This window comes from Bombus terrestris, chromosome 15, assembly GCF_910591885.1.
Source record: "Bombus terrestris chromosome 15, iyBomTerr1.2, whole genome shotgun sequence".
Lineage (NCBI taxonomy): Eukaryota > Metazoa > Arthropoda > Insecta > Hymenoptera > Apidae > Bombus > Bombus terrestris.
Genome location: NC_063283.1, coordinates 10,779,856 through 10,796,246, shown reverse-complemented (window position 1 = coordinate 10,796,246; position 16,391 = coordinate 10,779,856). Strand labels below are relative to the sequence as shown.

Genomic DNA, 16,391 nt, shown 5'->3' with positions numbered 1-16,391 from the left:
AAAAGATAATCTTTATTTCTGTCTTCTTTTTTAAAAAACCTATACGTACGATTTTTTCCTATAATCATCCAGATAATCTAAGCGCTTTGCGTCCACTGAATTAATCGGAAACGTTTGTTATTAATTATGTTTCATTTTTGGTTACGTTGTTACTTAACAATGTAAAATATGACATTGCGGTACTCAAAATCTGTAAAACGTACACATGCATTTTAAACATCGTGGATTGTTTTCACATTCGTACATTTCTCGTTACCAATCGCAAGAAACAAAAAAGAGGAAGAAAAGATTGACGTTGGGTAATCGAGGAAGACCATAACGTACTGTGTTTCTTATAGGTATTGTACCGACCTTAGTATAAGTTTCCAGCGACACAGGAAAAAATCCATTTGCGGTCAAACAACAGACTCGCCTGGACCGCTCTATTGTCATTATCAAATCGTTTCGAAGCATCTTTCCATGTTTGTTCATTGGCATAATCGTCCACAGCGCTGAATATGCTCCTATAGCAACGTTATCACTGTGTTCTATTACATCATCGCAGCTATAGGTGAACATAAACAATAAGGACAACGCGCCAATTAGGAGAAAGACGAAAATGGAACGTCTTGCAGAGTTAGTATTAGCCTAAGAAAAAGTAACATTTGAAAGAGAAAATATGCTTTTATCGGAACATTGAAATTCTTTTCTGCGAGAAGAATTCTATGTACGATAGAACTCTTCTATATACATAGGTTATGTTTATTTTTATATTTTATAATAATGATAATAAAGATGAATCGCTGAAAGTTCATTTCTGAATTATGTACAAGCATTCACAGTGAACGCGTTTTAAACACGTGAAATACTAACCAATAACACTTGATAACCAAACAGGCAAATTAACACGCTAAATACCAGCACCTGTATAAGTATAATCACCGTATACACGTTTTCTAGCGTATTGTAATAATTGATCAGTGCTTGATGTTGTCGAACGTACTTCCTAAATGTCTCGTAAGTTCTGTGTACATGCTTCGTCAGTATCGACATTTTATCTTGCTCGCTTATCTGATATTTTATGTTACACAGTTCTGAAAATCTATATCGAAGTATGCGAAATTGACCGCCTAAGTGTATGGCCATGACGCAGAAAACATTATCGAAGCAGAAGTAGCAGATTCCTATATAAGATAGACTCATAATCTGCAAGAAAGAAAAATCGTTCCCTTTTATATAATTTGTTGTAGAAATTTAGTGCTGCTTATCGAATATTCAGTAATTTCAATATATGTATTTATATCGTAGTAACGAGATGAATCTCACTGTTGTCTATTTTTTTAGGTTGATCGCAAATATATCAAACTGTTAGAGATTTATTTCGGTACGAATAAAATTTATTATATAGCAAATAAGTACAAACATAAAGATAAGCGATTAAATTACTAGTTACTAGGAAAATGCGAAAATTTAAAATACCTGTGCAAAAAATATTAGTTCATAGTAAGGAGATTGTGACAAAATACCTATCCACATATTAAATGGAAGTTCCCTTGTGGATTCATTGTTTCCAATTTGTGCTGCAATAAATGCGTGAATGATTCTTTGCTTTCGTATGCGTTATAGGATTTAAATATCGTGTACACTTTAAATAAAAAGGTTTCTGGTTCTTGCATATTTTAACCTACCAATAAACGGCGTGGATATATAAGATAGTATAGCACATATTCCAATGGTGGTAACGCTAGAGATAAAAAAGGCGCAAATCTTTCTGCAATTATTCAAAATTTCTTTCTCGTGAAAATCGTATTTAACAGCCAAAAAATGTTGTTCCATGTACACGACGAGATTCATAAATTCCTTTTTGTGCATCACTATAACGCATACTTTGACTAAAGTCAGTATCAAACTCATAGTATTGGCAAGAGCATAAAGCGTATCCTAAAATTAATAATTTGAAGTAATAAGATATAGCAAAAAATATCGTTAATCGAATGAATAATTAAGCAGTTAATTTACAGGAAAATGGAATTACAATATTAGTCTATAAAAATGATAATTATTTTAAAGTAAATATTAACTATGGATTAGTGATTAAAATATTGATTAATTAAACTTCTATTCTAACATATTATTTCCCTACGAATTCTCATCGTTAAATTTTTGGAATACTGTCACTGTCTGTAGAGTCGATTGATCGATTATACAATAAATATGAAACGACCGAATATACTCACGCCATTGTAGAACCAAGTAAAATACAAATCTCTGCTCAAGACGATCATGCCAAATATCAAATTCCAAATTGTGTAGGTGAATATAATTTTCATCCGGCGTTCATCCGCGGGATCATTAGCTATCCATAGGCCAATATGCCTTAAGAAGAAAGCCGACAATCTCATCGATATGTCCAACTCTTGTTCCGTTTGCATGTTCGTTCCGTTTGATCGTCAACCGTGTAAAGCTGTCACTTACGTATCATATGAAACTCTGTAACAATAGTTGCTTCGCGTTTTTAATTTCTTGCTGTTTGTCTATTCTCTCTTCTTATTTTTTGCTTTTAATCTATTTGTCAGGGAAATGTTACGAATGACGCGAAACGTAGGAACGATCATAATCTTTTACTGGAGATCGAAAAAGAAAATAACAGGTTCACCATGTATTTGATTGACGATGGACGTCTGTTGCGTTATTTATGGGGGCCGGCGCGTATTATGGATCATTATTTCCTGGACTGAAGGTTCAAGCGAGGTATTATATAATGCGGCGCTAGACGTCGTTCGCTTTTTATGAAATTAGTGGTAAAATGGAAAATGCTTTGTTTTTGTGTTTTGTTGCTACAAAAAAAGGAAGAATGAAAATGATGAAATCAGAATTATTTGATGTTATTGCACTGTGGTTATTATGAAAAATTGTTTCTTTCCTTTGTGTTATCTACGTATGCAGTTGTGTAATATGTGTGTAAGATTGCGTGAAGTCTTGTGTGTAATACAAAATACTTACCTCAATTTCGGACGATTACAATATGAAACGTTATTAACTACAATATGTACAACAATGTACATTGTACAATGCATACTTAGATTTATTTGGTAATGAAATATCTCTTTAATTTTATTCTTTATTTTAACGAAAACATATGTAACTATTGTCTGAAATTAAATTCTCCCGCATACATTTTATGTGTATCAGAAACTGTTGTCAGTAGTTATGTATCGCCCGCGTGATTTCTCAATAATGTAAAGTATGACACCGCAGAACTTAGAATCTGTAAAAACAAAGGAACTATTAAGATATTGTTGTATCTTTTTAATAAAATCTGATATAATAATAATTGTACTTTCATGTGAAAAAATCAACTGTTATTTACGAACCGCGTCATTAGATAATTTATACATGTATGCGGACTATTTCCTCGAATATATGCTGCAGTATATCCCATATTCTTCTTCTACATATGAAGAAAAAGTTGATATCTTACAAAGAACTACCGTAGGGTTTATAATTAATCGTTGTTTTAAAAGTTTACTTACTTTAGAGATAACGCGATTTATTTGGAAGAATAAAAGGTCACGTTAGATATTCCCGTTTTTACTTCAGTAAATTAATTTTTTTGTATCGTTTTTGAGAAATTGATTCGTAATATGCATAAACTGCAACGGTTCCTTTACGTAACGTCTCAGTAAGGGAAAGCATGATACCGCGATGCTCAAAATCTATAAGGGGAACAAGTAACATTAATTTTGTTGAACATCGTAACTATCTCGGGGAGAGAAATTTCCTGAAAATAGAATTGTTTGGTAGAAAGCATAACGTTTGATATTATTATATCAGATTTGGGAATTTACATTTCACGCTACTTTCATTCGTCACACTTTTTCCGAAATGTATTAGTTTAATTATTGTACAACAGAAATTAATTGATTTCTTTCTAAAACAACATATACATATATATTTTCTCTAATATAGAATAATTTCTATTCATGTATGTTACATCGTTATTAATGAAATAAAGCACCGAAATGTTTATAGGATATTCTAACAATACATCTAGACGAATAACGTTTTCCTTTTGAGGTTTCTGCGATAAAAGGACTAAATCGATAGCTATAAGATGTACACAATATTGCTTACTCCTGTATATGTTTCCAGCGACACAGCGAAGAATCCACAAGCAGTCAAGCAACAGGGTGCTCTAGATCTCATCATGACGAACATCAAATCTTTGCGTAACATTTTTCCATATTTGTCCATCGGCAGGGGCGACCATGAACTCATGTAAGTAGCGTTCATCACACATTCGCTGTCTTGTATCAAGCAATTGCAACTGTACGTGAACATTAATAGTTGACACATACAACCCATTACATGAAATATGAAAGTAAGACGTTTTATTCGAGCAATCTCTTCCTGCAGAAGAGATAATTAAATTAAAACAACGAATAAAGAAAAAGCTGTTATTAGTATAATTTCTCTTCTTTTCGTAAGAATATTGTTTAATTTTTTAAGAAATAAAAGGATAATTATTATATGTTATGTTGCAGTGGAAGGAACAAAATTAATATAAAAAATGTAATAAAAGTAAATGAAATACGACGATGAAACGCGATTGCTACTAACCATAAGTATCAAATATCCATCGAGGCAAATTAATAAGCTGAAGAGTGTCACCTGCACGAGTGCTATTACACTGAACACATTCTCGAGTTTATTACAATATTCAATGAGCATTTGATGTTGTTTGACGTAAGTTTTAAACGTTGCATATTTATCTACAGTGTACGATTCCAAAGTTGTATAATGTTCGCGGTCATTTATATTGCACATATTTGAAAATCTATATTGCAAAATACGAAATTGACTAGCAGTGTGCAGATTTATAACGAATAAAAGATTGTCGAAGCAATGGTAGCATGTACCAACTAGGCACGCGCTAAAAATCTATAAAAACGAACATAATGATTAAACGATCCAAAATATCGTACGATTTCTAGATTAAAATACAATAGCTAAAAAGTATTTTTTACAATGATCTTATATGAATAATTTTTTCTACCTGTATTACGAAAACTATTTCAAAATACGGTGACAACATTAATGAATCGTCGAGCCACATATTAAACGGATGTATTCTATCTGATTCATTCTTACCATAGTTTACTGAAAAACATATCAACACATCTCTTTGTTAGTTGTTATAATTCCAATTTGATATAATAACAATATCGACAAAATAATTCCTTAAGAATATGTTTTGCGTCAGCGTTTTAATTTGTACTGAAAAATTTTCATATTTTTCGCAGATTGATTACGTAAATGTCTCACCCAAAATAGGTCTTAGTATAAAGCTGGCGACTGTTCCCTGAGCAAAAAAGGCGAAGGAGCAAACGAGAAAAGTACAAATACGTTTAGAGGTATTTATAATCATTTGCTCGTGAGAATCATAATTCGAATGCCAAAAGTTTGTTTTCGCGTAATTAATTAAATAAAGCAGTTCGTCGTTATGTATAAATATGACAAAGGTCTTGAGTAGAACTAAAACGATAGTTACAACGTTGCACGCGGTGTAAATAGTATCCTGTAATAAAAGTATTCAGCAATCAAACTTAGAAGCCATTTTTTTACGGTATTATTAGTTGAAAATTTGCTTTAGTCTATATTTGTTTCATTACTCACCTCAAAATTTCCCCAAGTAAAGTACAAATCCCTCAACTCGATCGTGATGGCAACGAAGATAAAAAATACTGTATTCGACATGGCGATGTTCCTCCAACGTTTATCGGCATAATTATTCGTCAGCCAAAAACCAACGAATTTCATGTAGAAACTTGTGACGGTGATAGACAGATCTTTGACTTCCTTCGAGCTCATCTTGAGTCTTCGACGATGGAGTACTCATTTTTCGATTCTATCGAAAGCCTCTAATTTGCTTATCATCGATATCTATAGTGACTGTATCAGTCAGTGATACGATATTACTTTGATCCCTTGATCGCTTTTGACTTGATTATCTGGCTCGTTTTGCATATTATACTTCCCGGACAACTGGTTATTCTGAACGTCATTGCAATTGCTGTTCCATCGTGTGAAAAGGGAAAGCAGCGTCGGATCGATAAATTGTGTATTATTCCACGGAGACGCCGAATGTTCAGACGTGAGGATAACGTGTATTATAATACACGTGTGACTGTTTAGATGATTTATTTCATGGAAACTTTTGAAGAACGTTGTGTAATCGAGTTCCACCCTTTGAATTCGTTTTTGAGCACAAGAACTTGTCATTTTTATTTTTATTTGTGTTTTAGTGATTTAGTTATGTTAATTGTGTTATGTCAATGTTAAATGATATATGACAGTGCCTTGAAGCTTATAACGCATGTTTTCCTTCATCAGCAGAATTAATTGGCAAGTACTTTCCTTTTTTCATTTATCACCCATTAATTAATTATATATTCTTAGTGTGACATGTTTTAATAACAAGCTACAGATTAGTACTTGCGGAAGGTGAATTTACGCGAAGACATATTTATGGAATGAAATAGAGAATGGTAGAGGTAATATTAATCGTATTATCATATTATCGTATTAAATAAAAGTATTTTTAAAATCCTTCCGTTTATTGCTATATTTCTTTATTCCAGAGAAATAGTCTGTTATTTATTATCAAAATGTATAGAATAGTATTGTAGTTAGGCTTCGTCGTTAGTATTGCAAATTCGCGCGAAAGAATTGATCTTCTTGTAAAATAGATAAAACGATTAAGTTGTTCCGGTTAAAATGTAAATATAAAATCGTTTGTCATTGATATTTTTGACAAGAAAGGCTTAAGTTTTGTTTAAAGCAACCAAATCTTAACATGAACGAAGAATCGAATAAACGAGATAGTCCAAGAAAAATATACAGTTGCTCCCATTAATATTCACGCCTTAAATATACACACCTTAAAATAGTATAACTTTTTAAAGAACAGATCAGACGGTTTGATATTTTTTGAGAAGTTAGAAGGGCTAGTTTGCTAGATGACGTGCAAAAAATTTTTGAGAATCTTGCGAAATTAATCCGAATCACGAAGAAAAAGGTGAGATCGCTTTTTACAACATTTTTATCTGGTTCTGAAAATTTGAATCAATGAAAATTTAAATAATATATTTCGAAGATTTATGTCTATTATATATAAGGAATTCTTCGATAATATTGTAATTGCCGAAAAAGGACCTTTCGATATCTGTACGGTCGTCATCCATACCATTTGGGGCAGGTCCTCCTTGATGCACCGGAAAGCTCCATGGACCACCACAGTTTTCGAAACAAGACTACGCGAGCTCGGCATTTCCGAATTTACAGCCTATGCGACTGCCTTGAATTCGTCTTTAGTATTTTCTTGCATAAGAAATTAATAAAAAACGACCTTTATTATTTTCTCTGAGGTCTCGACCAATCGTAACTTTTTAAAAATCTTTGCGCGCGTCGTCCAGTGAATTAACCCTTATAACTTAAAGAAAAAGAAAAAAAAATTCAAACCGTTTGGCTCAAATTTAAAAAAGTTATTCTGTTTCGAAAGGTGTCCGAATATTGATCGGAGTAACTGCATTTCCTGAAAACACAGCCTACGAATAAAGGTTAGGCAAAGCAACTGATATTTTTGTGTAATATCAAATAAATAAATACCTAAATGTTTTTGAACATTTAAATTAACAGTTCTTGGAACTTTATTTGAAAATGTTGCTGGTACTTGCGTTTAAGACATATCGTTTGCATGACTTCTCAACAACGTAAAGTACGATGCCGCGGTACTTAGAATCTGTAAACAGCAAAGGAACACAATAGATTAAATTTTCATCATGATTTTATAACTCGTTAAAAAGTATCTGATATAATAATAATAATAGGCATTGTGTTTGTTACGATAAAGTTATTTTACAAGTACTTAAAAAAAATGTTTGTTAGGAAAATAAGAACACTTATAAAACAACAGTTACTTACTAATTCCTCGTTTAATAATTTATGACGCGTTATATTCCAGTTGTAAATGTTGGAAAATATGTTCTGCGTACGTAGGAAATGTTGAGGAGAGGAGAAGGAAAACTGATAATGTTGAATTCTGTTAATAACTTGTAATCTTACAATAATATTCAGGTATCATATATTGTGCAATAATGTGATTGGTATAGTCACTGTACTTTAAAAGCAAATTTATATCACGCCAACAATAATTTTTATGAAACTTTTTAGTTATTACTTATAAATACGAGTAGAAAATAACGTTGTTTCGAGGGTTGCATGGATATGGAACGCTGCACTCTTTATATTCTATGGGGTACGATACTATTATATTTTTCCCTACTGCATATAAGAACAATATATGCTGTAGGTTGATTGCGAAGGAAATCTCACTTTATTCGCACACGTCAGTCTCTTTGGGTAATTCTACTCTTTTGAAACAAACCGACAAGTTTCCTTCTCACAAGTGTTCGGATGATCATAATGGTGAGATGCCGGTCGTGTGAATTATGAATCTACAACGAATGCGCTGGATATAAGAATGAATACTATATTTGTAATTTTTGCAAATAATATTATCTTACATACAATAAGAGCAATAATGAATTTACTAAGGATATTCCATTAAATATGGTCATATTGATTATAAGGGGCCAAAGTTTTACATTATTGGTAGCATTGATTTTTTAGACAAAGGTAAGTACCATCTCTTCTACTATTTCAATGAAGTAAAACGCACTGCATCGCTCAAAATTTACAACGAAATGATATTAAAACGACAATAAAGAAATCAATATAAGTAAATGTTAACGTTATAATGAGCGAATATCGTGAAAATAAAATAAACATTCGCTAGGAAATGTAAGAATTAGTATTATTATATCAGATTAGATGAAAGGGTTAAATTAGTAGCAGTATTTATTTATTTCAGCTTGCACGAAGAAACGGGATCCGTTCTACACATGGTTGAACTAGTGTAGTTACAGCGAGTAGATGTACTTACTCCAGTATACGTTTCCAGTGATACGACGAAGAATCCACTAGCGGTCAGGCAACATGGTATATTAGATCTCATGATAATTAACACCAAGTCTCTCCGTAATATTTTCCCATATTTGTCCATTGGTAGAAACGACCATAAGCTTTTGTAGGCGGCATTAGCTACGTTCGTACTGTCTCGTATCAGACAATCGCAACTGTAGGTGAACATCAGCAGTTGACACATGCAACCCGTTATATGAAATAGGAAAATAAGGCGTCTCGTAAGAGGAGCGTCTTCCTGTAAAAAATTGTATTGTTGTATCCTAAACCGTTGTAACGAACTAAAAACATATTACTTTCTTCTACTTTCTTCTCACAAAAAATAAAGAAGATTGGAATTGTTGCTATGTCGCAATATCAAAAATTATTACTGCTATGAACCAGACTAGAATTATTTCAACATTAAATTTCTATTTTTACGGAATAGTTTTTAAAATATAGATACTACTATGCATACCGTAAGTACTAAATATCCATCGAGGCACATTAATAAGCTGAAGAGCGATACTTGTCCAAGCACAATCAAATTAAACACTTGTTCAAGTTTTTTACAATATTCAATGAGCATTTGATGTTGCTGAATATAGGTTTTAAGTTTCATATATTTACATACGCTGTACGACAATTTTCCCTTGTTATTTACACCGCACATATTTTCAAGTCTATATTGTAAGATACGAAACTGTCCAGCAGTATGTAGATTTATAATGCATAAAATATTGTCGAAACAAAGATAGCATACGCCAACATGATACAGGCACAAAACCTGTAGAAATGCAAAATGTAATTTTATTTTTATCATATGCGTATACGTGGTTTTATTCAATTTATGTTTTGCGATTTTGGAATATACATATTTGAAATTAACTTTGATAAATATAGTCGTGGGAATTAAAACATTTGTTCTTTTAATCGTTTTTAGCAACTAACAAATTCTTAGTACCTGTATGATAAACTCGACTTCAAAGTATGGTGTCATGTAGCATATTGGTGCGTTCAACCATATATTGAATGGAAGTATTCGATTTGTTTCGTTTCTTCCAATATTTGCTGAATAATATAAATACGTTAGCAAAGCTAGTTTAATTAATATCGTTTAATCAAGAAAGCTAGTTAACAATATATATCGTTCTTTGTACGATGATTATATAAATGTCTCACCTTGAATTGGTCCTATCACGTAAGAGATAACTGTTCCTTGAGCGAAGAAAGTGAAGACGCAAACGAGAACCGTACAAGTACGTTTACACCTATCCACAATCATTCGTTCGTGTGAATTGTAATTCGAATGCCAAAAATTCGTTTTCGCGTATCGTATCAAACTAAGTAACTCCTTTTTGTATACAAAACAAACCAAAATTTTGAACAAAACTAGAATAATAGTTACGAGGTTGCACACGATGTATACAGTACCCTATAATCAAATAACAGTACACGTACACGATGGATATTTTCTAAACTACCGCGAGAGCAAAAACTGCTTTGATCCAATAGATCTTTCGAATAGTGTTCAAATCCATAAAATTGTTAATTCGAAAAATTATTCTTCATGTTACTATAACAAAATTGAATTTTTCACTTACGCTAAAATCTCCCCAAGTGAAGTACAGATCCCTCATTTCGACCACGATGGCAACGAAAATTGCGAAAGTTGTATAAATCATAGCAAAGTTCCTCCAACGTTCTTCGACATGGTTCTTCACCAGCCAAAAGCCAACGATTTTCATGTAGAAGGACACGAGGGTGATTGACAGATCTCTGCCTTTCTTCGAGCTCATTTTGAGTCTTGAACGGTAGTGTGCTCCAAGCTCCAATGTACAAGAGAATCTTCAGGTTTTTTATTAACCATACCTGAGTCTCCATACTTATCTCGATTATCCCGTTCGTTTTGCATGTCCGCTATGTTTCGTGGACAACTGGTTATTTTACACGTCACTGTAATTGCTCTCTTGTGGTGTAAAACGGAAAGGGGAAGAAGCATCGGATTGATAAATTATGCACGATTTCAGACGGATGGAGGTATTCGGGGAAACGATAAAGCATACGCGGTACATCGATAATTTTGCTGTCCGAGAACGTTCGAAGAACACAGTGGTTGTTAACTTAACATTCTTTTATTGCTGTTCACGAATGAAGGAATAAAATTTACGAAGACTATTTGTCAGTTGTTTCGTAAGCATTTTTATTATAATTTTTCACATTATAGTGTTATGTACTTTTATTGCGTATGATACACATGTGCATTTTGCAACTTGTTTTGTATATAATAATAATGTAATAATATGCATATAATAATACATAGGATCTGTTCTTTGCACTGAACGAAGAACACACTTGAAGGAGGACAGATGATCAATTATTCAAAATATTCTTTCGGAATTAGAGTTGACTCGATCGACATTTGGACTGTGTTAACTAAAGATATATACAATTTAATTTATGAGTATGAAGGTACGTGCATTTTCTATGTATTAGCACCTACATTTTGTCACATGAAAATACATTTCGCTATTTGCTGCCAACAATATGTAAGTTATGCTATCATAAACTATACAAAACTAAATATGATTCCAAATATATGATCCAATATATATGACTCAAAATAATAGAAATAGCAATAAATGATATTTACTGATATTATATTTATACGGAAAAATTAAACGACTGTGATTGTAGAGTAGTGAATGAAATTCACCATTATGATACAGAATTAATTTAAGATTTACTATAAATATTAAAAAAAGTTCGTATGTCGTCAATGATTGGCTGATATTAAGATATTGAAGTACTATAGGAAAAGCTCCACAGTGATTATTCATTATATATATATATATATATATATATATTAAATATTAGTTATTTTCCTAAAATTCATTTATTTTTGTTAACAGATGTAAATATACAATTCGCATGAATAGTACAATATATATCTAACGGCAATTTACTCAGGACAATTTATTGAATCGATTGGAGATTTGTTTTTACCAATCAATTTACAATTTCGTCTTCTACACGATTTCTTAACAAAGTGAAATATGATACTGCGGTAGATAAAATCTGCAAAATGTTAATAAACAAATTATTTTACGATATTGAAAATTACAATTTCCTAGTGTCTAAAAATTTTTTCTATGCTTTAAATTTCATAGATCGTAACGTGTATTTATTGTAGATTCGATACTATATCTACCGTGGTGTAAGTTTCCAATGATACAGGGAAAAATTTGTTTGCGGTGAGACAACAAACTCGTCTTGATCGCTCAATCACCATTATTAGATCGTTTCGAAGCATCTTTCCAGATTTGTTCATTGGCATGATCGTCCACAGCGCTGAATATGCTCCTATAGCAATTTTCTCACTATGTTCTATCACACTGTCACAACTATAGGTGAACATAAACAGTAGAGCCATTGAGCCGACTAAAAGAAAGACGAAGATGGAGCGTCTCGCAGGAGGAGCACCAGCCTAAGAGAGAACTGTTCGTTTAGAAATTGCCAAATATATAAAACAAAATTTCATAATAAAAATGTTCATACTCCGCAAATATTGTACTAACCAATAATCCCTGATAGGCAAACAGGCAAATCAACACACTAAATACTAACACTTGTCCAAATATCAACATCGTATACACGTTTTCAAGCCTGTCGCAGAAAGTGATGAGTGCCTGATGGTGTCGAATGCATGACTTCAATTTCTCGTAAAACACATGCGCATGCTTTGTTAACGCCGACTCCATATCATTTTCCTTCATCCGACGTTCCATGTTACACAGTTTTGCAAACCTGTATCGAAGTATGCGAAACTGACCAGCCAAGTGTATGGCCAAGATGCAGAAAACATTATCGAAGCAAAAATAGCTTACCGATACGTAATACATACTTATCGTCTGCAAAAAGTAAACATTATTCTCGCTGTTACAGTCCGTGGAAAAAATCTATTGGTTTTTGCAAAATCACAGAAATTGATTAGTCATTGATAAGAAAGGTCATGTAGATTTATATAAAGTAGAGGATTCTAGGGTGAAACTTCAACTAATTGTCACAGGTTGTAGTTCCGCGTAAATATAAGCATGTACTACAACTACCTACAATAACGATCGTTAGAAAATTGCGAGAATCTAAAATACCTGTAGAGTAAATATCATTTCGTAGTAAGGCGACACAGACAATGGTAAATTCAGCCACATGTTGAAAGGAAATGCTCTTTCGGATTTATTTTTCCCAACATTTGCTGCAACAAACACTAAGATGATATACTTTTTTCCATATGAAATGATTCGCTTATTTATCGTTAGGTGTATTATTGTACCTATCGAATTTTTAGCTTATTACAGCAGACAGATATTTGTTAGTATACGCAATTGTTAAACATTTTAATATTGCAGCACCGAATCAAAGTTCTCTTTTGAGAAAAGATTATTTTTAGTTATACGACATAGTATATCGATGTACATGTATTTGATGTATATGTATGGTATAAGAATTTGTGAAAGGAGTATATTATTATCTATACATATAATATATATATAATATATAATATAATATATATATAATATATAATATATAATATATAATATATAATATATAATATATAATATATAATATATAATATATAATATATAATATATAATATATAATATATAATATATAATATATAATATATAATATATAATATATAATATATAATATATAATATATAATATATAATATATAATATATAATATATAATATATAATATATAATATATAATATATAATATATAATATATAATATATAATATATAATATATAATATATAATATATAATATATAATATATAATATATAATATATAATATATAATACATAATACATAATACATAATATATAATATATAATACATAATACATAATACATAATATATAATATATAATATATAATATATAATATATAATATATAATATATAATATATAATATATAATATATAATATATAATATATAATATATAATATATAATACATAATACATAATATATAATATATAATATATAATATATAATATATAATATATAATATATAATATATAATATATAATATATAATATATAATATATATATATATATTATATGTTATTTATATATTATATATATAGATAATAATATACTCCTTTCACAAATTCTTATACCATACATATACATCAAATACATGTACATCGATATACTATGTCGTATAACTAAAAATAATCTATATAATATATATAATCTATATATATATATATAATAATAATAATATATAATAATAATATAATAATATAATATATATATAATAAAAATGTTCATATTCCGCAAATATTGTACTAACCAATAAACACTGATAGACAAATATATATATATATATATATATATCGGTTGAATATTACGTATATCCATATGAATCATCCACAATTTGGATCAAAAAAATGGAACACACCGTAAACGAATAGAATATTTTTGACCTACCAATAAGTGGTGTTGTTAGATAAGCTAGTATAGCACATGTACCCATGATGGTGACAGAACAGACGAAGAAGGTGCAAGTTTTCTTGCAATTATCCAAAATTTCTTTCTCGCGAAAGTCGTACTTAACATTCCAAAAATTTTGTTGAACGTACATGATCAGTTTTATAAATTCCTCTTTATGCTTCATTATGATACATATCTTGATTAAACCCATTGTCACGGTTAATATGTTGGTAATAACGTAAAGAATATCCTGAAATGAATTATGAATTTTTTATAATTATAGCTGTACGTTTCGTAGAGTTTTAATTGAAATATACGTGTCATAAACTATTATCGAATGTTATATGTCACGAAGGATTTTCAGTATTATTGTGGATTAAATTAGAAAATATAATGTATCTCATGAATTTAAAGTTTTTGATGTATTAAATATAGGTAACCGGAAGAGTTTTCATCAATGACCTCTTTGATTATCCGATATAAACGAACAATAAAGATAGGTGCCGATTAAAAACAATCTCCGTAGATGGAAAACGAGAAATCAATACATGCGCTTTACTTATACGATTAAATAATAATTAGAAAGATAATGGTCGTCCTTGCCAAATTGTTTTCCAATCTAACGCAACTGCTCGTTCCGTTTTTCTATACATCATAATAATATACTCACGCCTTTGTACAACACAGTAAAATATAAATCTCTGGTAATAACGATTGTGGCAAATACAGAATTCCATATTGTGTAAAGGATCATTATTTTCATCCGACGTTCTTCCGTGGGATAGTCGGTTATCCATAGACCGATATTCCTCAAGAAAAACGTCGACAGGACCATTGATATGTCCAAGTCTCGTTGCATTTGCATGATGACTGATCAGTGTCTAAAGCTGTCACTCGCGTGCCACGTTCCGCGTATGCTCCAATACATATGAATCATCGTAATAACAGGTGACGCGCTTCTTTGATTTATTAATTTTTGCTGTCATTCTTGCAAGTGAAGTGAAGGAGAAGTGGAAGAGGAGTGGAAGAGGAGCGGAAGAGTAGTGGAAGGAAAACAGAAATGAAAGGAGGAGTGAAACTAATGTTTGACTGTTAGGTTTGTATGGATAAATGAAAAAAGCTTGGAAGTAGTAGGTAATCATACATTTGTTCGTTGATTGATCTCTTTCATCATTTCCAGACACCCGTACGTATTAGACTACAGTCACTTTTCGATCTACGACTTTTCAATCAGGGACTACAACTGAGTTTTCGAACGTTAAACGTTGCGTCCTTCGCTCTTACGAGAAATTGCTGTTAAAATCAGAACGTGTAATGCTTGTTACGGAAATATAAAATTTATTTGTTCTCGTGTTCATGTTACCTAACGAGAGTTTCCTGCCGAATAGATTTTTGGATACGGGTACGGATAAGGATTCGACCATGGTTGCTGCGTTTAGAGAAAAGAATAGAATTCGTGAAGATTATCCGCCAACTATTTCGTAAGTATCTCTTTGTATAACTTTTCACGTTTTAGTGGTATATATATTTATCGTGCATGATGTACGCGTGTATTCTGCAGTTTATAGTGTTAAGTACCTGTTCTTGGTTTTCAAGGAGAACAAATGACCAGTTATTCGGAATCTTTGTATTTTGCTGACAGCAACGAACGTAGAACATGAGCCAAATTAAAGCAAGCAAATTTTATAACAATATTACGTTCGGTTTCACTAAAATCAAAAGAGTCTCACCAATGTTAGCGATAATTTCATTAGCAAAAGAAGAAAACATATATATTGGATTATCGCTATATCGATGTCGATGCAAGTATCGCTACGCTCGCTTTGTGTAGAATTTTCGTTTCCGATGTAAGATTTTAATTAACTTTATCTTTATTATTACCGAAACAT

At 31.2% G+C, this 16,391-nt stretch overlaps 5 protein-coding genes across 6 annotated transcripts; all 5 read right to left on the bottom strand.

Moving 5' to 3' along the window:
- Positions 1-61: 61 nt before the first annotated feature.
- Positions 62-4,110, bottom strand: LOC100648345 (odorant receptor 4). 2 transcript variants are annotated; one of them, XM_003401473.3, is made up of 6 exons: positions 2,217-4,110; positions 1,668-1,920; positions 1,459-1,559; positions 853-1,185; positions 352-627; positions 62-190 (listed from the first exon to the last, which is right to left on the bottom strand). In XM_003401473.3, the coding sequence occupies exons 1-6, from the start codon at positions 2,409-2,411 to the stop codon at positions 125-127; spliced, it is 1,224 nt and encodes a 407-aa protein (XP_003401521.1). In that variant the 5' UTR covers positions 2,412-4,110; the 3' UTR covers positions 62-124. The 2 variants fall into 2 exon arrangements, with proteins under 2 accessions (XP_003401521.1, XP_048268944.1); XM_048412987.1 differs by having other exon boundaries at positions 62-627.
- Positions 3,188-5,850, bottom strand: LOC100643138 (odorant receptor 13a-like). Its single transcript, XM_048412771.1, has 4 exons — positions 5,656-5,850; positions 4,522-4,920; positions 4,114-4,389; positions 3,188-3,247 (listed from the first exon to the last, which is right to left on the bottom strand). The coding sequence occupies exons 1-4, from the start codon at positions 5,848-5,850 to the stop codon at positions 3,188-3,190; spliced, it is 930 nt and encodes a 309-aa protein (XP_048268728.1).
- A 1,666-nt stretch (positions 5,851-7,516) lies between these two features.
- On the bottom strand, positions 7,517-9,291 carry LOC125386477 (odorant receptor 13a-like). Its single transcript, XM_048412991.1, has 2 exons — positions 8,984-9,291; positions 7,517-7,780 (listed from the first exon to the last, which is right to left on the bottom strand). Exons 1-2 carry the CDS (start codon positions 9,203-9,205, stop codon positions 7,718-7,720), a joined length of 285 nt encoding a protein of 94 aa, XP_048268948.1. The 5' UTR covers positions 9,206-9,291; the 3' UTR covers positions 7,517-7,717.
- Positions 9,292-9,394: 103 nt separating this feature from the next.
- LOC100643260 lies at positions 9,395-10,799 on the bottom strand. The gene is made up of 5 exons (XM_048412770.1): positions 10,605-10,799; positions 10,183-10,435; positions 9,965-10,071; positions 9,479-9,787; positions 9,395-9,406 (listed from the first exon to the last, which is right to left on the bottom strand). The coding sequence occupies exons 1-5, from the start codon at positions 10,797-10,799 to the stop codon at positions 9,395-9,397; spliced, it is 876 nt and encodes a 291-aa protein (XP_048268727.1).
- A 1,088-nt stretch (positions 10,800-11,887) lies between these two features.
- Positions 11,888-15,405, bottom strand: LOC100649161 (odorant receptor 4). The gene is made up of 6 exons (XM_048412989.1): positions 15,173-15,405; positions 14,500-14,752; positions 13,152-13,255; positions 12,579-12,911; positions 12,212-12,487; positions 11,888-12,078 (listed from the first exon to the last, which is right to left on the bottom strand). Exons 1-6 carry the CDS (start codon positions 15,365-15,367, stop codon positions 12,010-12,012), a joined length of 1,230 nt encoding a protein of 409 aa, XP_048268946.1. The 5' UTR covers positions 15,368-15,405; the 3' UTR covers positions 11,888-12,009.
- Positions 15,406-16,391: the final 986 nt, after the last annotated feature.

Coding starts and splice junctions, on each gene's coding strand:
- LOC100643260 (XM_048412770.1), bottom strand. CDS start 10,799: ATGAGCTCGAAGAAAGGCAGAGATCTGTCAATCACCCTCGTGTCCTTC. Junction 10,436..10,604: donor TCACTTGGGGAGATTTTAGC/GTAAGTGAAAAA, acceptor ATTTGATTATAG/GGTACTGTATACATCGTGTG. Junction 10,072..10,182: donor CGTGATAGGACCAATTCAAG/GTGAGACATTTA, acceptor TATATTATTCAG/CAAATATTGGAAGAAACGAA.
- LOC125386477 (XM_048412991.1), bottom strand. CDS start 9,205: ATGTGTCAACTGCTGATGTTCACCTACAGTTGCGATTGTCTGATACGA. Junction 7,781..8,983: donor CACTGGAAACGTATACTGGA/GTAAGTACATCT, acceptor TGCTGTTTACAG/ATTCTAAGTACCGCGGCATC.
- LOC100649161 (XM_048412989.1), bottom strand. CDS start 15,367: ATGCAAATGCAACGAGACTTGGACATATCAATGGTCCTGTCGACGTTT. Junction 14,753..15,172: donor TTACTGTGTTGTACAAAGGC/GTGAGTATATTA, acceptor AATTCATTTCAG/GATATTCTTTACGTTATTAC. Junction 13,256..14,499: donor TCTAACAACACCACTTATTG/GTAGGTCAAAAA, acceptor TGTTTGTTGCAG/CAAATGTTGGGAAAAATAAA.
- LOC100643138 (XM_048412771.1), bottom strand. CDS start 5,850: ATGAGCTCGAAGGAAGTCAAAGATCTGTCTATCACCGTCACAAGTTTC. Junction 4,390..4,521: donor TTAATTTTGTTCCTTCCACT/GCAACATAACAT, acceptor TCTCTTCTGCAG/GAAGAGATTGCTCGAATAAA. Junction 3,248..4,113: donor CGCTGGAAACATATACAGGA/GTAAGCAATATT, acceptor TTGTTTTTACAG/ATTCTAAGTTCTGCGGTGTC.
- LOC100648345 (XM_048412987.1), bottom strand. CDS start 2,411: ATGCAAACGGAACAAGAGTTGGACATATCGATGAGATTGTCGGCTTTC. Junction 1,186..1,458: donor AACTAATATTTTTTGCACAG/GTATTTTAAATT, acceptor TCTTTCTTGCAG/ATTATGAGTCTATCTTATAT. Junction 628..852: donor TTGGTTATCAAGTGTTATTG/GTTAGTATTTCA, acceptor ACTTTTTCTTAG/GCTAATACTAACTCTGCAAG.